The 24,331-nt window shown below is 46.3% G+C and overlaps 1 protein-coding gene across 19 annotated transcripts in view; it reads right to left on the bottom strand.

Annotated features, from left to right (window-relative positions):
* ADGRL3 (adhesion G protein-coupled receptor L3) overlaps positions 1-24,331 on the bottom strand; it is a 907,827-nt gene that overhangs the window by 95,182 nt on the left and 788,314 nt on the right. For 17 of the 19 annotated variants that reach the window (XM_048503336.1, XM_048503340.1, XM_048503323.1 and 14 more), the window contains 2 exons: positions 18,635-18,803; positions 4,257-4,382 (listed from right to left, as the gene is read on the bottom strand). In XM_048503336.1, the coding sequence (XP_048359293.1) occupies positions 4,257-4,382; positions 18,635-18,803 (295 nt within the window). The remainder of the gene's footprint in view (positions 1-4,256; positions 4,383-18,634; positions 18,804-24,331) is intronic. The other 2 variants (XM_048503328.1, XM_048503333.1) reach the window with 1 other exon arrangement.

The following is a 24,331-nucleotide window of genomic DNA, read 5'->3' as shown; positions in this document are numbered from 1 at the left end:
ACAGCCGCGTATTCCCCTCCCCGGCCCCAAATGCCTCGTTACCTTCTGCTGGCAGCTGTGTCACTCTATTGTCGCTCTGAGGAGGGAAGGGGACACTCCCCCATGGCCACAGCAATGGCTGAAGCACGGGAGACCAGAGGCGTGTCCTTCCTTCAGGCGACGATAAGCGGCGACTGCTAAGCAGAAGAGTTTGGCGTTTGGGGCCGGGAGGAAAAGGATAACGCCGGCTTCCACCCGCTGCTGTTCGCATGGCAGCGGATGGAAGCCAGCGTTTGCAGGAAAACTCGCTCCCCAAGAAAGTTTTGAATACACCGTTTTGGCGGGCACAGAGCGCTACTGCATCGATTTGGCAGTGGCGCCTGTGCGAAGGGTCCCCGCCCAAACGGTGTTTTACCGGGCTGAAGCCATTGCTTTCAGCCCGTGCAGAAACCGCCTAAGAAATGCTTTATAGCTGGGAAATTTGGGCAGCAGATGGATGCATTTTTGAAAGGTAACTGGGTTACAGCTCCAGTTTGATCCCTTCCTATTTTTATTTGCACTAAAACCAAAAACACCTAAACATGGAAAGAGCCACCTCGTTTTGAATGTAAAAGATGGACTCCTGTTTCTGGACTCACTTCTTATGGAACGGAGACCAGTGAACATGCTTGGAATCCTTTTTAGGGGCTGTAGGATCACTTTGCGGATTTCTTCTCTTTTTCAACATGAGCCAGATGCAGGACATGCACGTAATGTTTAAGCCTCATCTGTAAAGTCTCTGAGCCTGCAGTGAGATCAGGAGAGCCATCTATTTTACTTTGCTGTTCCTTCCTACCCATGAGCGGCTCCCAAGTACCTGCGGAAGTTACTCGGCTGACATCTCGTTATGAATTAACGTTGCCTCGGCAACAACATAGATCACGAGCTGTTTTTCCCGGGAACTTAATGGTTACACCCTGCATGTTTTAGTTCAAAATATAATTGGTGAAGTGTCAGATATAATTACATCTATTAGCAATACAGAGTAAATTTGTGTTTCGTTTCTATTGATTAAGTAGTAAACTACTCTGTTTTATATGAACTGCTCATCGTAAATCTGTTTCGGTGCCCTACTGAATAAGAAGCTAAACTTGGAACTATAAACGAATAATGAAGTCTGGGAACGCTCTCAATAACTCAAGAGTAAATAAAGCAAAGGGCGAGGTTTCCCTAGAGGAACACGTAGTTTCCTGGCTGCTGTACCAACAGCAGCAGCAGTTGAAAATATAGATAGGAAAATTGGTGGTAAGGTTTAAAGTGAGGGAAAATGGTCATGGCAGCACAACACAGGAGGATTTAAGTCCACAGATAGGAGGCTGATCACAACATGCACACTGCTGACCAAAACATGGGTGTTTTTACATACTTGAAAAAGCCCCTTTCTGCATATTAAGGACCATGACATGACCCCCCGCCCCCGTTATTACACCATTTATTTCAGGAGATTTATATGCCGTCTCTCTAGGGTCCTCCTCTGTTCCACCTGCTGCAGAATGTTTCCATTTACCCTCCAATAAACTAACTTAATTTAAAAATAGAGTGTTTATAGCCATACTAGGGAAAGGTGATTAGTGTGACGGCAGGATATGTGCCACAAGCCAGATACAGCTCGCTCGGAGGTTTAACTTCAAACACTCAAAGGAGTGTTGCTGAATTCTAGCAGCTTGTACTAAAATAATTTTTCCAGGAAAGCATCACAGATTTTACCACAGGACTGTAGCGTACCAGAGGCAGAGAAATAGGGATGGTTGGGCTGAGTCCCCGGAGAGGAGATTTTACAAAATATTAATTAACGAATTCATTCATTCTTGGATTTAACTACCAGGTTGACATTTAAAAATAAAGAGAGCTTCATGGCCAAAAGAGTTTGCAATTCAAATCTGGACAGAAAAAGAGACCAAAGTAGAACAGAGAAGGCAGAAGGGGGTACGGGGGCTTGAACACTTGCCAGTTCAGCTCATTTGCAGGAATAGGCTGATTGAAACCACCAGAAGCCAGTGCTCAGCAGAGGAGGATGTTCAGCGCACTCTCTTGCTGGGGAAATTTTACTCTGTACCCAGCAAAGGTTTTTTTATTAAAGGGGGAGAAAATCAGGGCCTGAGTTCAAGGGGCTTTCCCCACTGACAGAGTTGAACTGGTTTCTATCTAGGTTCGCCTCAGTGAATCCCCACTGCCACCGAGCTCAACATTGTTTTGTCTCAGTTCCCCCCCCCCCCCAGAACTGTGACATCCTTGTCACAGTTATGAACTACACTTTTCTGCCGGAACAAGGTCGATACCGCTTCGAAGCTTCGAAGTGGAGAAGCATCGAAACGACACCTCATCAGTTCAACCAATCATGAGCCGCTTTTGTGGCATGCGCAGAACGGGAGAGTCGTGGCGCACGTAACTGTAAACTGTAAAAACTGTAAAAAAAAAAGAACGCTCCGGTTTCCCGCCATAACACAAGCGCCAATCATGATCGAGGAGCGAAACAGGCACCAAGATGATCCCGCCCACTTAGCTCGGTTCCAGGGGGCCAACTCAGTTGCTGTGGGGACAGCCTGGAATCGCCCTCCACTGAAGGGAACCGAGTCGACCTTAGCTCCCTTCTGTAGTGGGGAAAGCCCCCAAGTGTCTAACCTAATGTCTCATGCAGAAAACTTTATTGTCTTGCAGACTTGTTGAGCAGTGTGTTTGTGTGTGTGTGTGTGTGTGTGTGACACCAGAAACATAGCTGATTATCCTTCCCTTCTCCTCATTCCAAGCTGTTGGACTAAACTGCAGAGAAACACAGGAAGCTCAGAAGCGTCGTAGCTGTCCCTGCTCAGGCCCCTTCCGCACATGCACAATAACGCACATTCACTCTCCTTTCACAATTGTTTGAAAGTGGACTTTGCTATTCCACACAGCAAAATTCAGCTTCAAAGTGGATTGAAAGCGGATTGAAAGTGCATTATTGTGCATGTGCAGAAGGGGCCTTAGCTTGGAGACGATGAAAGAGAAGTCAGTTCTCTCTCCCCTTTGCAACTCCCCTTTGTAGATACTTTGCTCCCCTCATCAGCTGTCATCTTCCGACCAACCGGCAGTCGCAAGCTTGTTCGGCAGCTGTTCAAGTTTCTTGATGCAATCCGAACACATCCCTGATTGGGTCACAATCTGATCATGAGCGTTGAGCAAGCTGGCGAAGATGTTCACTGAGAAATTCGTGGCATCCGTAGAAAAGGGAGAGCAGCGCTAAAGTTTCAACTTAGATTTCCAGAAATGTTTGATGGATCCTGTAGATTCATGGTACCACCAGCTTGTGCTTTTTCCATGTATGCACAAGGACTAAACAGTATTCAATGTGATGATCATACCTGACATAAGCGAAGACATTCTACACATTGTGGGAATTATGGGAGAAAACAGGACACAAGGATGCAAGTTTCAGTGAAATTCCTGTGTCAGACATACAGTGGAATCTCGGTTTTCGTTGGTAATCCATCCGAAAAGAATCGATGAAAACCGAAACCGATGAAAACCGAGGCAAACTTCTCCAAAAAAATCAATGTAAATCCAATTAATCCGTTCTAGGGACTCCAAAAAACATACCAAAAACACATTTTTGTGTGTGAATAAACATAGTGTTTAATGCTGAAAACAGTAACAAACAATGACACTAGGACCAGCTTCAGAGCCAGTGGACCAATGTCACACCAGAAAGCTGTCCAAAGAGGTCTGTTTCTGACGCCTCTTTAAGATTTGTCCAAAATGGGGCAGGACATTGTCATTAAACAAGTTGCAGACACGGCCTGCAACAGCTTTGTCTGCGTGATTTTTCTCCACAAACCCCTGCACCTGACTGCAAATCGATGGAAACTGAGGCAAATCGATGAAAACCGAAACCGATGAAAACCGAAGGCAATGAAAACCGAGGTTCCACTGTAATTGAATAATTCACCCATGTCCTTTTGGCTGGCCAAAAGGCCATAATAATAAATATCTATCTATCTATCTACCCATGTCCTCCATCAATTACAGTCCACATAAAGTGAAGCATTTCCCCATACTCCTTACATACTTACAAATTTACAGGCCAGTATTCATTAGCAGGAAACCCATTCGTCAGTTATGAAGAAATAAAACTTTGATTATAAGCACAGCCACACGCTGCGATATTGAACTGAGGTCAAATTATCATGAACGAGCAGATAACCATTTGGGTGTAGCGACAAACTTGCTTGGATTCTGTTCCAGCTTACAACGGCGTGTTTTACCTGTGAGCCTGTGGAATATCTTCCAGGAGTTCGTGACCCAGATGTTTTTCCTGAGCCGATGGAGCTTTCTGTACTTTTCCCACTACAGCAATGTGTGCGCAGGCATTTCCCATATTCTTTACGCACCTAAGCAATTAAACGGCAACATTTGTTAGCAAGAAACCCATTCTTTGGCTTTGTAAACATTGTGTGTTTGTGTGTCTGCACATTGGGGGAGGAGATCATTAAAACGGCAGCTGTTTGTGCATACCTGTTCAAATTGGCAATTTTACGCTTTGACACACATGCACGACTTTGCGAGGGAATGCCGAGGGCGATTTTGTCGATGACAACTTCTGACCTCTGTTATCGCCCAGGCAAATCAGAGCTGAGCAAGAAATAAAACTGGTCGTTCAGTTTAGGACTGAAAATCAATACCCCGTTAAGATTTATACGATCTGGGAATTTGATAAGATGTCTGCTTTCTGGCAAGGCGTCAAAAAGTCACAGGCACACAGAGATGCACATGGTTTCCCCCGTTTTTCTGGGGGGGGGGGGGAACTGCAGCAACACACCTTGGCATTTTGCCTTGAACCTTCTGCCCTTTCAGGCCACAATCCCCCTGTATTATGTCTGCCCATCTGAACAATCAGGCCAACAGTGCCATCTCGAGCGGGCATGAGCCTGGGCCCATTGTAAACAATGGACCCAGAAGGGTGTAACTCAGTGTTGGATTGCACTGTAAGGACTTTTGGCATCCATAACTCGCTATCGATATGTTCACTATGATGTCTCAAATGGAAATGAAGTCTGGTCCGTAACAGCGAACAGGGATGGAGAGCCATCACATGAAAGAAGGTAGTCATGATTGTGGGACCTGCATTTCCTCAGCCGTGTGCTGGGGAATTTAGGGTGCATGCTAACCAATACAATTTTCTGGGCGTTTCCCCACTCTCCACGATACCCCCTGTGCCGTGCGCTCAGGCGTCCCCACAACCCTGCGCTCTGTGCGGGGTCATCAAAAGGCGCTGTTTACAAGAGCGCCAGGGATGCCGCGTGCTGAGGGGGTGCGACAGCGGCAGTGGGGAGTGCCGGGGGACCCCTGTCGTGGGGAGTGCTGGGGGACCCCACGCTACTTGAGGAAGTGGGGAAAGGCCCTCTGTTATCTATTGGCATTTGGTGCAAGGCGGCACAGATCCGAACCCATCCAGTAATTTTTCATCATTGCTACTCCCACCATTGAGCAAAAACTGGCACCCCATTAAAGACATGCAAGAGCTGGCATGACAGTTTGGACTGGAGATTATAACTTGCCTCTCTCTGCCCACTATCTCACCCCCTTCAATTGTTCAAGGCCATTCCATCCTTTATTTTTCAAATATTAACTCTGTACTCCTGTGCCCTTTCCTGGAAGGGGGTCTCAGGGGTCAGTTATTCCAACCTCCCTGCTCAATACAGAGAATCCAAGATCAATTAACTATGTGCAACACTATGGCTGATTATCCACGGATCCACAGGCATGCGGTGGGCCAGGAAGCACATGGGGGGAAGGAATCTTGTCCCGGCGCGCTTCCTGACCGCGGTGCGCTGAGAGAGAAGGAGCGTTGGGGCAAGATTTCTTGTCCCGATGCACCTCTTCTTGCCCCACATGTGCTTTTCGCTTTTTTCTGGGGAGAACACTTCTGGTGCTGTTTTTCGCGCTATAACTGGGCGAGGCCAGGGAATGTCAGCAGTGGCCAGTCGACCTATGAATGCTTTCCTGGGAGAAAGCCCTCAATTGACAGCTTCGAGCAGGACTGTGGGAAGATCAGTTCAAGATCGCTTCCCAATCCTGTCAGTTTCTTTTAGCAACTTCATCGTCCCAGAATATGGCTACCGTGACTGGTCCTGGAAGAGTCCTGCCATCTTTGGGAGTCAGGACCTCTGAGAAGGCAGATATGAATGTCCGGAGGGTGGGGCCTTGTTCAGTGACAAGATGGGCTCAAGGTTTGTAATTAAGAATATAGAAACGGCACTGCTTGTTCAACTCTGGTCCAGTATGATGCTTCCTGTAATCCTACGAGGAGGGGAGAAAGGCAAGTGACTCTCTACATTGGGGTTTGCTGCCTGCAACTGACCTTCAGTCATAAACCAGTTCTTTTTAGAAGAAGAAGAAGAAGAGTTTGGATTTATATCCCTCCTTTTTCTCCTGCAGGAGACTCAAAGGGGCTTACAACCTCCTTGCCCTTCCCCCTCACAACAAACACCCTGTGAGGTGGGTGGGGCTGAGAGAGCTCCGAGAAGCTGTGACTAGCCCAAGGTCACCCAGATGGCGTGTGTGGGAGCGCACAGGCTAATCTGAATTCCCCAGAGAAGCCTCCACAGCTCAGGCGGCAGAGCTGGGAATCAAACCCGGTTCCTGCAGATTAGATACACGAGCTCTTAACCTCCTACGCCACTGCTGCTCCTCTTAACTTCCTACGCCACTGCTGCTCTTTTAGCTGTTCTAAAAGTTCTAAAAGCCAAATAAATAAATAAATAAAATTAATAAAATTAATAAAATTAATAAAATTAATAATAATAATAATAATAATAATAATAATAATAATAATAATAATAATAATAATAATAATAATAATAATAATAATAATAAAGATGAATCCTTTGAGAAACTTCCTCCTGGAGAAACCGGGAAAGGAGGCAACCAGGAACAGCTGAGGCATCTGGACAAAACATCTGGCCCTGCCTTGTTTGCAAGTAAATTTAAGCTTGTATCAGTCCATATGAGCGAGCCTTTCAAATAAGACTCAGAGCAGTGGCCAAAGGGTTCTTGCTCCTAAGCTCTTAACCTGTTTTTTGCAGCCTGCTACCCCGTGTGAGCCCTCAATTATCTGCTAGAAACGTGACCCAAGTGCCTGCTGGTATCTCTTTGTTTAAACTGCATTTTTATGTAGATTTTGTACATATGCTGCTTAAAATAAATTTAAAAGTTTCAAAGAAATAAAAAATCTAAACTTATTTTAGCTGCCTTTCCCAATATGTTCGCCAAAGAGCATAACGCTCTGCTAGCAACAATCAACTGGCAATCCCTGGCCTGAAAAGTACCCAGCTGTCCTTAACAGAGCCTTCTTAGTTCTGGCCCTGGTCTGGTGGGTGCCGTGTCTTATGAGACCAAGGCCCTGAGGGATATTATCTCAATTATATAGGACCTGTAAGATAGAGCTGTTCTGCCAGGCGTATAATTGAGGGCAGCAAAGAGATTTTAAGAACATAAGAATGAGCCTGCTGGATCAGACCAGAGTCCATCTAGTCCAGCACTCTGCTACTCGCAGTGCCCCACCGGATGCCTTTGGGAGCTCACATGCAGGAGGTGAAAGCAAGGGCCTTCTGCTGCTGCTGCTCCTGAGCACCTGGTCTGCTAAGGCATTTGCAATCTCAGATCAAGGAGGATCATGATTGGAAGCCATAGATCGACTTCTCCTCCATAAATCTGTCCAAGCCGTTTTTAAAGCTATCCAGGTTAGTGGCCATCTCCGCCTCCTGTGGCAGCATCTTCCAAACACCGATCACACGTTGTGTGAAGAAGTGTTTCCTTTTATTAGTCCTAATTCTTCCCCCCAGCATTTTCAATGTATGCCCCCTGGTTCTACTATTGTGAGAAAGAGAGAAATTTTCTACCCCATGCATAATTTTATAGACTTCAATTTTGATCTATCTTCTCTTGTCTGTTTTGTCCCCAAAAGAGAGACGCCATTTCAAACTACTCTGGGAAGTGCTGCCTTTTGGAAAACAAAAACAAAAACAATAGACACGGGGCAGCAACGTCATGGGAAGCAGAACTAGAACAAATGTGAACTGTAGCACAGCAGAAGTGCGAAGAGAAGCAGCCGAACATGTAGGGTTAGAACTAGAAACGCTAACCCCACCCCAATTAGTGAAAGATATTAATTATGATACAAAGAGATTCTACAAGCATATAAGAAAGTTGCTGAGGCGGCAGGCACTGTTGGCCCTGCGATCAAACGAAGCGCCTGGAATGCCTTTTATAATAAGGAAAGGGAACATTTAAAAGATGACAGAAGGAAATGCGAGAGGCGCAGCTCCTGCTGCGCTTCAGTTGTCTCAAGGAAAAAAAGAGAAGAAACAATGTGCAGAATCAGCATGGAAAATGAAGATGAGGGGTGCCAAAATTCAGTCTCGGAAGAAGCTGGCTGGGGAACTAGTAGAAACTAGTACGAGCGACTCCAAATCAGCAGGCCTGGGAAACTATCCTTGTGTGGCAGGAAGAATTGTCAGAGCTGTTCGCAAAGCTCAACCAGAAATTCCCTTTAAAAATTCGATCGGACTGGCAGCCTTCCCCCCGCCACCCATGGAACAAAACAGGAAGGTTGCTGCTGTTATTTCGTAACTCCTGTTTAACCCCAATAGCATGCTGGGTTCTGGATGGATTACGACCAAGAGGCAGGGGCAGGATTTATAGTATAATCCAGCAGGATCCATTTAAATTGGAGAAATGCTGGTTAGAAAGGATTGGCAGAAAGCGGACTCACGCCTAGAAAAGGGGAGTTGAAAAAGAGTAAGAAGTGAACCAGACAGATTGGGGAAAGGCAACGAGCGTCGTTCCTAGGGATATCTTCCCCGACTCGGCTGAGATTCAACAGCTTCGTAAGTGTCTTGGATGCAGTTGATAAAAAAAAATTGCAGAGAATAATTTGCCAGAGTTAAAAAGACACAATGGATGCCATAGATAAAATGGAGCCCCCACCACTGTAAGGGACAAAAATGTGTGGCATCTGTGATTAAGATAACCCAGTTGCAACTACTTAATAAAGCATAACACATATTACAAGGAGCTGATATACCCTCCTTTTCAGCCAGCCTAGCTCAAAAGGAAAATCTGTCACAATTTTTATCTGGAAAGAAAAAGATGGAATAGCCAAAGCTCAAGAGAGAATCGAAAGTGAGCAGGGTCAACCATGGTTAGTACTTGCATAGGGGACCACTAAGAAAAACCAGGGTTGCAACACCATGGCAAACTACCTCTGCTCATCTCTTGCTTTGAAAAGTCTGTGACGGATTGCCTTTAAAGGAGCAGCAGTGGCGTAGGAGGTTAAGAGCTCATGTATCTAATCTGGAGGAACTGGGTTTGATTCCCAGCTCTGCCGCCTGAGCTGTGGAGGCTTATCTGGGGAATTCAGATTAGCCTGGGCACTCCCACACACGCCAGCTGGGGGACCTTGGGCTAGTCACAGCTTTTCGGAGCTCTCTCAGCCCCACCCACCTCACAGGGTGTTTGTTGTGAGGGGGGAAGGGCAAGGAGATTGTCAGCCCCTTTGAGTCTCCTGCAGGAGAGAAAGGGGGGATATAAATCCAAACTCTTCTTCTTCTTTTTCTTCTTCTTCTTCTTCCGGGCGGCTGCCGATCAATAACAAAAGGGGGGAAAGCAGGGGAGAGATATCAACGGGCATGATTAAAAACCCCCATCTGCAGTTTGTAAGCATTTTCAGGTGGTAATGGAAGAGGCGTCAACAAAGCAGCACCGGGGAAAAGGGTCTCAGGTAGGTTGCAAAGAATCCTGGGATGACAAAGTCCCTTTGAAAATATGAAAGTGGCGACGGTTTCAATAACTTTTGCTAAGTTGTATTTGGGAGGCTCCATTGTACAGAGACATCTTTTCCATCCTATTCTTAACATCTATCCTGATGTGTACGTGTCAAGAAGGGACTGTTGCATACAGCTCTGACTATACAACTCTTGGTGCTAAAAAAAGAAGCACATTAAACCATTTTTTTTCTGCCACTATATAAGCGGAAGTACCAGCCATTGTTCCCACACCTGGGAGGACAGGATCCTAGTTTTTCCTGCCAGGGAGTTCTCAGGAGAACATACCATGTGAGGACAGGCTACTTTTTACACATGGATACACTAAAGCAGGCTTTATAACGCTGAGGAGAAAAACTCCATAGGGACGTCAATGTGCAGACAAATCCTTTTTTTCTCTCCTCTCACTTGTCCCAGGGCCAGATTGGCTTCACATTGAAATCCATAAAAGAGGAGTGCTTGAATCAGGACTTAATCCGCACTCGGGACGACAAGATATCCCAAGGCCCATTCTATTCCCATGCTAAAAAGCGCTTCCTGATGAGGCAAACACTTTAAGGGATGAGCGAACAGAACCTGTTGGACAGCGGCCAGTGGAGAGGAAAGCTCATTAGCTGAAACACCTGAATGCCTGACCGGATTCTTAGAGCCGGGGAGGCCAAAGGGGATCCGGGGAGCACAGCTTTCCTGTAAAAATGAGGACGGCAACCAGGAAAGTCCGGATGCTCTTCGGTTGCCTGCCAAGGTGAAAAAGCACCCGAAACCTGCACACATCCCTTGGAACGCCCCCCTCCAGTACCTGCAAAATGAAACAGAAGTCTAGTGCCCCACAAAGGACTAACGAAATTTATTCCAGCGTTAACCTTCACGAGTCACACTGCAGGCAAATTATGTTGGAAGAACTACTGTTAGTTTTTCAGGGACAAGGAGACTTCTGCGTCGTTTTGGTGAAACGGACAAATTACAGCTACCCGGCTGGAACGATTACAACATCTGCTACGTGCAGTCTTTCGTAGTGCCAAACTAGATCTGTGCATGGATCTTTCCAGTGCATTTTTTAAAATGGGAAATATCCAAATGGGACTCTGGTTTAGATCAGGTGGGTTGGGGGGAAATGAGAGAGAATGAGTCTTGCCATTGCATTGACGCAACTGAAATATGCACTGCCCAACTCCTGAGCCATTCCTGTTTAACAAAACATGGCACAGGCACACAAAGGCAAAATGACGTCAACCTAGATTATTTTTTTTAAAAAAGATGTCTCCTTTATCGCCCACGAGGAGGGCGATAGAGGAATGGTACCCACTGTTCTCATAAGCGAAGTGGGGATTTGGTCCTACAGAAAAGCAAGCTACGCTCTTGAGCAGCGTTTGTGGTCACAGCTGAAAACAAACAACCAGACATTTAAAAAGGACTCCATGGTACGCAGTGGTCTGATCGCGGCACGGCCTACCTCGTTTTTGGAAATTACATCACTTTGCCAGTCTACCTACACTCCCTCTCTCGCACACAAATTATCTGTGGATCTATCTAGCTGATGTTTCTCTCTGCAGGGTGTATGGCATGCATACTGAACACATTTAATTTCGCTATCTCTGTCTCTCTGATTCAGGGCTCTGAATGGCGAATACACAATGCCCAGCCAGGTACAATCAGGAAAGCTTCCCTCGTTTCCCTTGTGCGATCACACGCTCCCGTTCTACTAGCCGGAAAACAAGGATGTTTTCTGCAGGGGTGCCCTGGATTTCTATTTGGTTTTTAATGCCTTTGGGAAATCTATACAACATGGGAATGAACAAAATAGAGGAGACCGGGGCCTCCCTGTGTGGTTTTCACAAGGCGAAAAAGAAAAAGAAGAATTCAGTTTTAGATGTCTGAATTTAGGTCATGTTCACATTTAGCCCGGTTGTTAAGCAGTGGGACAGTTCATCTTGGCTCCAGATGGGATTGATCCTGTAAGACCCTCCAAATGAATAAGTAACATTCACAGCCTTCATTGGTATCTTAAGATCACCTCCAGTGGTGGCGAACCTTTGGCACTCCAGATGTTATGGACTACAATTCCCATCAGCCCCTGCCATCATGGCCAATTGGCCATGCTGGCAGGGGCTGATGGGAATTGTAGTCCATAACATCTGGAGTGCCAAAGGTTCGCCACCACGGACTAAGCTGACAAGGGTTTTTTTTAATCAACAATTCATTAAGATTTTCCCCCTTTCCTGTGCAAATAACAAACACATATAATTAGATTAGAATGAAAATCTGACATTAAAAAAAACAACCCAGTTACACCATTCAATGTATTGCCGAAGGCTTTCACGGCTGGATTCAACTGGTCGTGGTGGGTTTTCCGGGCTGTGTGCCCGTGGTCTGGTAGGCCTTGTTCCTAACGTTTCGCCTGCACCTGTGGCTGGCATCTTCAGAGGTGTATCACAGAGAAAAGTCTGTTTCACACTGTGTCTAGTGAGAAGGGAAAGTTGCATGGGGTATATTGTCCATGTCCCAGGGTGGGGAGCCAATCAGTAAGCGTTTGGGTGGATACTTGCTATGCAAAGGTGTGGTTGCCGGTGGAACACATGGGATGGGAAATAATTACTATGCTGGAATTTGACAAAGAGCAAAAGGTAAACTAGGAAAGTTTTCTGAACACACACAGGAATGGGAATGAGATTCCATCCAAATCAGGGGTAGGGAACCTGCGGCTCTCCAGATGTTCAGGAACTACAATTCCCATCAGCCTCTACCAGCATGGCCAATTGGCCATGCTGACAGAGGCTGATGGGAATTGCAGTTCCTGAACGTCTGGAGAGCCGCAGGTTCCCTACCCCTGATCCAAATGCTTTGGCTTCGCCTTTGGCAAAATGGCTGTCATGCCGAACCTCCAGGATTAGACCTGCAATAGCCGGTTAGTGCTGAGCCCCTTCATGGCTGCTGTTGCCAGGGACCCCACCTGAGCCCTGTTCTCTCTCCTGAGATCCTCCCTCTACACCAGGGGTAGGCAACTATGGCCCTCCAGATGTTCGTGGATTACAATTCCCATCAGCCCCTGCCAGCATGGCCAATTGGCTATTCTGGCAGGGGCTGATGGGAATTGTAGTCCACGAACATCTGGAGGGCCATAGTTGCCCACCCCTGCTCTACACAGAACAAATGAGACTTCTGAGCCAGCCTATTGGCGTACCATGATCAGTATTGTCTACTTTGACTGGGATCACCTCTGCAGTTTCTCACTCTGGACAAGACCTTTCCAAGTGCCTAATAATTCAACTTTTTTTTTTAACCAGGAAACCTTCTGGAGGTGTTCAAGCTTTGATTCACAGCCCTCCCCAAAACGTAAGTGGGAAGCTGCCTTACATGGCGTCACAAAACCCCTGGTCTATCAGCACCAGTATTGCCAACTTTGACTGGCAGCTGCTCACCAAGGTCTCAGGCATTTTACTACCCACTTCCTGATCCTTGTAACTGTAGATGCTGGTGACCGAACTCAGGGCCTTCTGATGCTTCAGTGCCCCTCTACCCACTGCTCAACTCTCCAGCTTTTCGTAGATTACAATAATGATGCTTTTATGTGCCTGTTTGCCCTTTACACATTATGGAAGATTCTTCTCCGTCTGCTGTACGGTGTATTCATTTATTCGGAAACAGCTTGTTCTACAGACTTCAGAAGCAGTCTCCAACTGTCTGCAACAATCTCCTGTTTTAGAATACGTAAGATTGTCGAGCAGAATGTTTAATCTTGCAGTGTAATTCTTCAGGAATAGCTGCAACTTAAACACTTCCAGAGGTGTTTGCCATCTGGATAGGCAGGACTACAGGGAAGGGGGGGGAGGATAAACAGAAAGGGAGTAGGCGAACAACATTTTGAAAATGCATCACCAAACTCTTCTTAAGAAAAATAACAGGGAGCATGATTTCACCAGGAATAGGGGCCAGAACACAATGAGACAAGGCAATTGCGCTTTCTGTTATGCACCCCTAATAAAACCACTGCCCCTAGTTTGGTTCCTCAGGCAGATTTCTTACACATCCTTTTTTGAAAAAATAGCACGTTTGATTCCTGCTCTTTTGGGCTTCAAGTGCCAGGTGAAGATCTTTCTATGATCATGGGCCTTTGGCAAGAGATAAGTACCCTTCTTTTTCTTCTACACCCTGCCTCACAAGGTGTCTGTTGTGGGGAGAGGAAGGGAAAGGCATTTGTAAGATGCCATGAGTCTCTTTACAGGAGAGAAAGGCAGGGTATACAAACTGTTTGCATTCTAGATAATGTTTTCAGATTAATTGACCTTAACTCCCTATGAAGGAAGAAAGTAACAGATCTATGAAAGCTCCCAACTGTTCAGAGCCACGGGTCTACTCAATAGGTGTGGGTCAAACCTTTCATCCCCTTTTTTTGGAGTACATATTTCCCTCCTATTTGATTTGTGTATACTTATAACACTCTTCTCGCACTAATCCACATTTACTTATGACATCCCTATTGTTGACAGCAGTGGCGTAGCACCCAGGGGACAGGGGGTGGCATCTTGCACCGGGCGTGCACCGGTGCGGGGGCGTTCTGGGGGAGAATTCACCCTTCAAAGCAGCCATTTTCTTCAGGTGGACTGATCTCTGTTGCCTGGAGATCACTGCCATAGCAGGAGATTTCTGGCTACTGCCTGGATGTTGGCAACCCTAATCTCTATACTGCTTTTCCTCGCTGCTTAAAGCAGTTCACAACATGAGCAAACAGATTAAAAACCCGACATATTGAAACACCTAATTAAAGCCCACACAATAAAAAAAACACACACCCCTGACCCAACATTATAAATTGTGGGGGACTCTTTTCTGCCTGCTCTTTTAGGAATTCATTTATCTGGCAGCATTCTGTTCTACTCTGACTGAAACCCAAAGAGAGTGCTCTTTTGGTTAAAGGCAGAACTGAAAAATGTTTGCAAGTGCCCCATAATGTGCTCTCATTATTTGATGCCTGCTGAGAAGACTTTTGTCTGCTGCCCTGGAGCACTGTGATTGGACAGAAAGGCAGAATATAAATATTTTAAAATAAAGCTCAGAGTTGGGAAATTCCTGCAGCTTTGGAAGTGGAACCCGGGGAGGGGGGAATTTCAAGAGCAGGGGACCTTAGCAGGGCATAATGCCACAGAGTACACCTTCCAAAGCAGTTATTTCCTCCAGGGAACTGGTTTCTATCTTCTGCAGATCTGCTAATATTCCAGGAAATCTCCAGGCTCTGGCTGGAGATTGGCAAACCTATTTCTGCTCTTAGTCTAAAAGTTCAAGACAGAGAGGCTGAAACCTGAAGAAATGAATTGCTAGAATATCCCACTAATAATGGCATTTTTTAAAAAAAAGTACCCCAAAAACATAATAAGCAAAATAAAGACAGGGACAGAGATTCACCAGGGACAGGTACCAGAATAGTAGTAGTAGTAGTAGTAGTAGTAGTAGCAGCAGCAGCAGCAGCAGCAGCAGCAGAAGAAGAAGAAGAAGAAGAAGAAGAAGAAGAGGAGGAGGAGGAGGAGGAGGAGGAGGAGGAGAGTTTGGATTTACCCCTTTCTCTCTGTAAGGAGACTCAAAGGGGTTTACAAACTCCTTACTCTTCCCCCCTCACAACCAACACCCTGTGAGGTAGGTGATGCTGAGAGAGCTACGAAGAGCTGTGACTTGCCCAAGGTCACCCAGCTGGAACGTCTTGGAGTGCACAGACTAATCGAGTTTCCCAGATAAGCCTCCACCATTCAAGTGGAGACCTTCGGGGGAGGGTGAGTTATAAATGTAAGTAAGTAAGTAAGTAAGTAAGTAAGTAAGTAAGTAAGTAAGTAAGTGGCAGAGCAGGGAATCAAACCTGGTTTTCCAGGTTAGAGGGCACCTGCTCTTAACGACTATGCCACTGCTGCTCCTACAGTTTTAATTTGTATACTCAGATTACAGGCACCTGTAATCAAATCAAATCACCTACAATCACTCAGGGAGGCGTCCCTGCAATACAGATTACATAGGGACAAATGGAGCTCCAATATAGAGATACTGAGCGATATCATCCTTTTTTGCTGTGTAGATTTTGATCTGTGTTTTGAATTATTGAATTGTTTTAAACTCCATTAAGGTGGGGAAAGAATTGTTTGGCCAAATCGGATTCCCCAGAGGGGCTATATTTGATCTGTGTGGGGTCGCTGGTAGCTTGAAAAATCACATTTGGCCATGCCAGAAGGGGCTGATGGGAACTGTAATCCATGAACATCTGAAGCGCAGAGTTGGCTACCTCTGCCCTATATGCAGAGGTGGGATCCAGCAGGTTCTCACAGGTTCCCAAGAGTAGGTTACTAATTATTTTGTTTAAATTATATGTATTTGCTGCCGGAGTTTTAATGTTTAATACTATTATTATTATGTTATTGAGTTGCTGTTGATAACAGCCATGTTGTTGAGCCGCCTCGAGCCCTTCGGGGAAGAGGCGGCCTAGAAATCTAAAATATAAATAAATAAATAAATAAATATTTGTGTGTGCCGAGAGGGGGTTACTAATTGGTGATTTTGCCACGTGATTTTTGCCTTAGTTACGCCCCTCCTCTCAGCAGTAGCGCGCAGAACTTGAAGCAGTCTAGCAGGAGGTGCACCGGCGTGCGTGGCAGCCTGCGCCTGCGTGCATTCATTTCCCGCCCAAGGACCGGCGCAGTGGCTGCGTCCTTGCCACAGCCCTGCCCAGGAATGCCCTGCCCCCGGAATGCCCGGCCATGCCCCCGGAATGCCCGGCCATGCCCCCGGAATGCCCTGCCCAGCCCCACTGGCACTACGCCACAGTTTGAATCCCACCACCATGGGAACCTGTTACTAAAATTTTTGGATCCCACCACTGCCTATATGATATAAGTGGATTCCGGAACAGGTTAATCTTGACTGGAACTGATGGATCATTATGTTCTCCCAGGTGTGATTTATTTCATTACTAATCTTTATCTGTACTCTATCAGAGGTTTACGCAGTTTGCGCCTCTTGTACATTTTAGACTAGCATTTTAAATAATAAATCTTTGCACTTGAAATTAATGCTGGAGTATATTAGGCAGCCAGGGTACAGCGGTTTCTCTTATTTCTGGTCCGTATTACCGGATACCAATTTGCTTTCTTCACTGGATTTTCAGCCCACATGGAGGCTGGCATCCCTACCGCATATGGAAGTGGGTGAGAAGGCGCTCCTCCCAGCTGTGTGTTCAAGTTAAGGCCACCTCCCTGCTCGGTGGAGCCTCTGCAAGAGACAGGGAGCTAGAAGAGGAAGGGCTCATGTCAGAGGTGGGATCCAGCAGGTTCTCACAGGTTCCCGAGAGTAGGTTACTAATTATTTGTGTGTGCCAAGAGGGGGTTACTAATGGGTGATTTTGCCATGTGATTTTTGCCTTAGTTACGCCCCTCCTCTCAGCAGTAGTGCGCAGAACTTGAAGCAGTCTAGCAGGAGGTGCACCGCCGTGCGTGGCAGCCTGCGCCTGCATGCATTCATTTCCCGCCCAAGGACCGTCGCAGTGGCTGCATCCTTGCCACAGCCCCGCCCAGGAATGCCCCGCCCCCGGAATGCCTGGCTATGCCCCTGTCGTGCCCCCGCCCAGCCCCATTGGCGCTACACCAGTTTGAATCCACCATGGGAACCTGTTACTAAAATTTTTGGATCCCACCACTGGCTCATGTGTATTTTGCAGTCCTTCACCTAGCATGATGAGAACTATTCTGCTGCAGCTGAGACTCACCCACTAAACTCCTTAGCAGAGTGCAAGTGTTGTTTAACGAAGCATGTTAACTAAATAAAAAGGATGCTGCGGATTTTTAATTTTGAACAAATTCCACTAATGAGAGGTTTTTCTGCCCTGGGTTTTTGCTCCAGCTTGGCTACTTAACTGCACCTGCTTTTCTCCTTCCTTACACATGGTATCACTTGGCAGTTACTGCTCTTTCTGTTTTTTTATTTGATTCCCCCTCCCCCCAAGTGTTTTTTTCGCACCACTGAAAAAGAACGAGAAAAAACTTTTTTAAAAAACCCCAGTCAAGTGGGAGAGAAATAACAGGCAAACGATGTTGTGCATAAGGGAAGGGAGAAACAGTCTGGTTAAGAAGCCAAGGTGGGAGTGAAAACCAAATGTAGAAAAGCCCCAAGTCAGTAATAAAATTCTGCTTTCGTAGGGCAACAGGTCAGAACCAAAAAAACCCAGGTGTACGTGTTTTTGACAGTGCTAACAAACCAACATTCCCCAGTCCAGATATTTTTGTGGGCTCTCTCTGCTTCATGTTCCACTCAGCCTTCCTTTTAATTCTACACGAAGAATTTCTAAAGCTAATTCTGGATTTGACACGTGTGCAGTTTGCTGGGGCTCCTATTTCCTTCTGCTCTTCCCCCCTCTTCCTTCTAGGTTACTGAAGCGTGAAGAAGCAGGAAGAAATGAACACAGAGGCAAACAATACAAGTGCAACGGTCTGAACGCACCCTAGATATCAAAAATGGAAGAATAACAGATTGCACACGCATCCACACACTATTCCACAAACAGGACACATGGCAATTTGGAACACCACAACCCCAGAGAGAAAATTCAAAATAGGGGAAATGTCATAAATGTCTCCAGGCCTCGTTGATTATCCCCCAAAACCTTACCTAACAATACCCACTTATGTTCCCCGGCTGGTACGGACATTTGGATATGCTGGCGTGGTTATGGGAATCGGCCCGCAGACAAAGTGACAAGTTAAAATGCTAGGCACTGTGAGTAACATTCAGTTGCTAGGCAACAAAAATACCCATCTCGCTTCTGTTCGCCATGGAATAATTGGCCTTACCTTTTTCTGGAGGACACAATGGAAAATGAATATAAACATTCCCTGCAGAGAATTGAAAATGGTGAAGAGGTACGCCATGATGACTGTGCTTTCATTAATATACATAAGTCCAAACGCCCAGGTCAGTCCTAATAGGCAGAGTAGCGCTATCGCACCTATAACCCATGACCTGTTGAGAGACAGAGAGAAAAAAAAGACAGAAAGGAAAGTGTCTTTGATTCATACGGGAAAACAGAGCAACGCATGCAACAAGCATTTCGAGCCGTCCTCGGAGGAGGCGTTACGAGGGATCTCTGCGAGAAATGCACCTCTTGAATTCAGGGCGGCTTACTGCCACCTTCCAACTTGAAGGAAATAAAAATACACAGATGACAATGTTATGAGCATGAGCGCGCTTCTGGAGTCGAGTTGGTGTGTAGAAAAATGCTGCGGGGGCAGTAGCGTCAATGTAATGAAATATGCCAATGTTGCATGACAAGGGAAAACCCCAAACGTTTAGAATCGTCCCACATTCCTATCGGCCTAGGGCAGAATCTCGCAAAGGGTTATCCTCTGCACGACCCGCCAACGTGAACAGCACGGCACGGGTCTTACACAGCCGATTTTACTCCCTGAGAAGCTTGCATAGAACTACCTGTGGGATTGCGCCAGATAGGTACCAGCCTTAACTCCTTCCAGCGTTTGTTTTTCCACAGGTAGCTTGCCTCCCTGTATTTCCATGCACAATGTATTCCAATTTAAGTTGGTTGCAAAATAACAGTTTAAACAGAATATAAATCCAGTCTAGGGACAAGGTTTTCTTAACGGCCGCAGGTTTTTCTCGCGGCTGAACTTCCAAAATGTGGCGATGGTCATCTACTGGGGCGAGGAGTGAATTATTTCAATAACGCTTAGCTGGCAGGTAGAACTCTTAAGATCATTTGGTATAACCGAAAAAGAAAATATATGGGAAATATTAATGGTTCCCAATTGTCTTTATAAAAAGGTAAGGGAGGGAGAAAGAAAAAGAATGGTCCAGAGAACGATATTTGACTTAGCCTGCACTTTTAGAGAAAATGGGTGTGTAACTACATGGTACACGCAGGTGCATGTAGTGGCAGCTGAACTCCCCTTGCAATTCAGCCTTAGAACATGAGCAGAGAAAAGGTAGAGGGGCACCATTTGGAGAAGGGAAGCTGAAGTTCCTTCTTCCCCTGAGCCATTTCTCCAATCCCAATCACCCTTCCAGAAGCAACTTTGCCAACTGCCAGAGGCACAAATGGGGGAGCACAACACACAACTACGTGCAGCATCTAACTTTGCCCTGATAAAACTGGCAACTTTGCAAACATGGTTCCTATGTGCAAATGCTAGGGATTGGAGAGAGCTACCTTGTTCAGGGGCTCCTCCGTTTTATGAATAATCCCCCACTGAGGCACAGTAGAACTCAAGTAGCATTTCCTGTCACAGAAGCGGACCCAGGCATGTGTGTTCTCGTAGGGGAGTCTCTTTCCCTAGATCTGCCATTCTCAACCAGGGTTCCGTGGTACCCTGGGGTGCCGTGAGCATGTCCCAGGGGTACCGCGGCAACACTACCGCCCCCCCTCATTTTTGTGGTGTCTCCCACCGGCACCAGCAAGGACATGGAGCTGGCCCATGGGGCAGGGCCTGCCACAAGGTCAGCAGCCACCCCCCCCCCAGTGCTTCCCTTCACCCTGGGAGGGGAAGGTGGGGGGAGTGGCAAGCAGGGGCAATGGGAGGGGAAGGTGGAGGGTGACGGCAGGGGTACCGTGAGATATGAAGAGTGAGGTCAAGGGTACCCTGACCTCGAAAAGGTTGGGAAACACTGCCCTAGATGCAGAGAGAGGGCGCTGTCCAGAGGAAAGTGATTTCCTCTAGTGCCATGGATCAGTGGGAACCACCGAACCCGGCTCTTGGTTGGGTTTTGAAAAGTGGCAGGTATTACCTTAACTGCCATCAACACTGATTGGCTCTTTGCAGGACAAGATTGATCAAGGTAACTCACTGTGTAGGCTGGGGAATTAGCTGAGCTTAACCCTTCATGAATCAAGGTTTTTGACCTAGTTCCTCATGATACTTTCCTAGGATACCTTCAGAATTGTGGGCAAAAGGCACTTGTCATTAATCAATACCTCAAATGTGTAAAAAAATGGAACTCAGTAAGTAATAATTAACAAATCAGCATCATCAGATTAGAAAAAAATGGTCTTAGTTTACATTCAAGAGTCAGAAGGCAAGAACATAAGTAGAACTTGCTGGAGCAGATCAGTGGTCCATCTAGTCTGGCATCCTGTTTCACACAGCACCTAACTAGTTACTCCAGAGGGCCAAAGGGCACAGGGGCCAAAGACCTCCTTTGCTGCCATCTCTCAGAGCTGGTATCAGAGGCATATCAGGGGGAAACGGTGCCCGGGGACAACACCTGCTCCAGATGCCCCCCCCACACCTTTCATTACAACTTGAGCCTCACCCAGAGGCCCAGGATGTTTTAATGTATCAGTGTGGTATTCATGTAGATACCAGCAGGGCTGACATCTGAATCTGACAGATGTTGATTTTGTAGATTTGAAGATGTTTATTCTTACTACTACTACTACTACTACTACTACTACTACTACTACTACTACTACTACTACTACTACTACTACTACTACTAGGCAATCTGAAAGTGAATCTGGTGAATCTGAAAGTGTTTTGAATGCTTATTTAGGGAATGAATGTGGATGAAACATCTGAGCAAAATGGTCAATAGAGTCAGTTGAATTCAGCCAGCTTTTTCACTCCATATCACCCAGTTCCCCTCCTTACTACAACCTATGTCCCATGTTGTGTTTGTCCATGTCAGATCCATGATCCCCAGCATTGCCTTTTTAAATGGTCCTTCCTTTTCCAACAGCAGAAAACTGGTTGAATCAACCCAACTTGTTTTAGCAACCTCTGTTTTATTGCCTTTTCTGCCTTACATAAGACAACAGAATATAAAATCTCTTTTCAAAGGCTGTAGCACAGGCATTTTATTCACCACAAGCTTCCAAGGGGCAAGAGTTTTTTTTTTACTTAGATAATTTAAAAGGCAATCTTGTTATAGCTGTAGCAAAGTAGAACAGTTGGGATGTAAAACATCCTGTCAGTATCGCAAATGTATATGCATGCACGTGTGTGCATGTATATGTCAAGGGCAAAAATTATACTGTTTTGAACCACCTCCCCACAAAAAAACTACAAATTGCAATAACAAAAACAACGGCTGCCTCATACGTGGCGGCCATTTTGAAAACACATCTGAGGATTTCAAGCCTTCATTAAGCCGGGTTGCCTGCACAAGCGGGACTCATCATGTCACAGGAGCGGGTCTTGCCAGCAACACAGTGGCACTGCTGGTGATGCAATGATGTCACTTCTGGGGCGACTGGAAGTGATGTCATGTTTCTGGAGATGCGACAGTATTCAGCTAAAGCTCAATGGTTTAATCATAGAGTTCTAAATGAATGCTGGAATGTTCTACCTATGCAATAACATAACTCTCCAGTTGAATCATTACCTCCCTAAGTTCACAGATGGCTTTGCTCCCCCTCCATTTTTCTCTTGACACCCCGCTGAGCAGGGGTTGAAAAAGACAGCAGAAGGCTGGATGTCTCCCACTAAAGCAGGAGACTTGACCACCCTGTCAATGGGGAGAGGAAAAAGACAGGCTGAACCAGGTAAAAGAGAAGAGGAAAGGAAAGCTGGAAGGGGAGCAAAGAAAAAGGTAAAAGTGAAGATGGGGAGAAAAAGGAGGGGAAGGAGTGGGGAGGGGAGAAGCTGCCAAGGGGGAAACTAGAGGATTTTTTGTGTCCGTTCAGTTGCCAAAGTACAACTTTTTTGTACCTTTATCACACTTGTTGTCTAATCCTTTTCCCTCCTGTTTTCTACCCCCACTTCCCCAAACCACCTCTCATGCATGTTCCTCTTTGATGTGACATATCTCTTGGCTGTCTGCCCAGCGTTTTTCCTTGTATGTCATTGCCTCTACAAACCTGAGGTCTCTTTGCAGACCTCATCTCCTAGCAACAAGCAAGATGTGGGAAGGAGCTCCTTGGTCTCTACGCACCAAGGTGGAATATTTTGCTGTGTTTTCACCCCTTTTAAGGGCTGCTTTCCCCTTTACCTTCTCCTTTTTAAAAACACTGTCTGAAATGCCCCTTTCCATCTGACTTCAGAGAGAGGGAGAGAGGAGGCAGTTATCACAGTAAAACTTGGGCAAAGTAGCAATTGTGAAAGTACTGAGAAAAAGGTGGGGGTGGGAGAGAAAGGGGGAGACTTTGCCTGGGAGAGATAAAACTGAAAATGGGGGCAGAAAGTAGTAGTTCAGTGGGTGGGACAGCAAGAAAAGGGGGAGGTTTCAGGAACTGCCAGGAGGAGGCACAGCGAAAAAAGGATAGAGGAGACAGAGGATGAGACTTCCTCCCCTCAGATACGTGTGTGTTCCCCACGCATGCATGTATAGTTACTTAGCTATACTTTTATGCTAACTTGGGAATGCTTATAAAACCTTGGCTGAAAAATGTATTTCGGCACAAGACTGGCCAACAAGGAGATAATGTTGTGATTTTGGCTCGATGCAGCAGCCCAAAACCAATGAAGCACCTTCAGAGTGCAGGGAAGATTGCTTCAAAACCTGCTTGCCACCCCAGCAGCCTCTGCTCTGAGATGAATTGAGAGGTTGCTTTTCTAAGGTGACCAGATTTTCACCTTTTTAAAGTGGGACGCTCCCGTTTCCCGCCCTGTGACAGGGCGGGAAACAGGGGAGCGCCCCAAAAGGCAGTGTGCTCCTGCGGCCGCGTGTGTGGGAGGCTGCTGCACTGCCTTCTGGGGTGCTCCCGTTTCCCGACCTGTGACAGGGCGGGAACCAGGAGCGCCCCAGAAGGCAGTGCGGCAGTCTTCCAAAAATCGGGAGATTTAACAAACCCTGCGGGACGCGGGACAAATTACTTAAAAGCGGGACTGTCCCGCCAAAAGCAGGATGTCTGGTCACACTATGCTTTTCAATTCAAGCTCCCTTGCATTTTAAGAAGTTGGTGGTGTACGAAAGCAAAGAGGAGTTGCCTAGGGCTTTGGCTTATGGTTCAATCTTTTGTTGTTGTTGTTTTTCGCACTGAACAAGCATAGATGTTGATCCAGCCAAAAGGCCTCCAAGACCTCCAGCACAGGGACAGAGTTTATTGTTTGTGGGGCTGGCTACTCCACTCACATCAACATAAAGTGGGACTTTCTATGTGCAAAAAGATGAATGAGTAAAACAAAAACGAGTCTGCTTCTGAAACACACTGGAAAGCCCTGAAGCATGCACCCAGGACTTTCCACATGCACATGGAACCATGGAGGTACTTCAAGGTGTGCACAAGTACCCAACACGGCCACCTGAACTTCCATGGCTTGCAACATGGCTTGCAACAAGAGCCTTCTGAAGTGACAATAAATTAAAAAAATGTCATGTGTCTTTGTGGACTGGGCTGTGGATCATGCCAAAATCTATTTCTTCTGTAAACATGGAAGTGCCATCTAATTTTGAAGTTTTGATGGTCCCTCGGAGTTCTCCTGCGTTCAGGCTTTGCTAGTCATTTCAATGGCAGGATGAGCTCTGTGCTCACAGTACGTAAGGGATGCGGAATTTGCTCTGATATTGAAATGCATCAAAGCTCTCAAGCATAGAGGGAC

Source organism: Sphaerodactylus townsendi, linkage group LG07, assembly GCF_021028975.2.
Source record: "Sphaerodactylus townsendi isolate TG3544 linkage group LG07, MPM_Stown_v2.3, whole genome shotgun sequence".
Lineage (NCBI taxonomy): Eukaryota > Metazoa > Chordata > Lepidosauria > Squamata > Sphaerodactylidae > Sphaerodactylus > Sphaerodactylus townsendi.
Note: the sequence above shows the minus strand (reverse complement) of the source record. Positions and strands in the feature narration are given on the sequence as shown.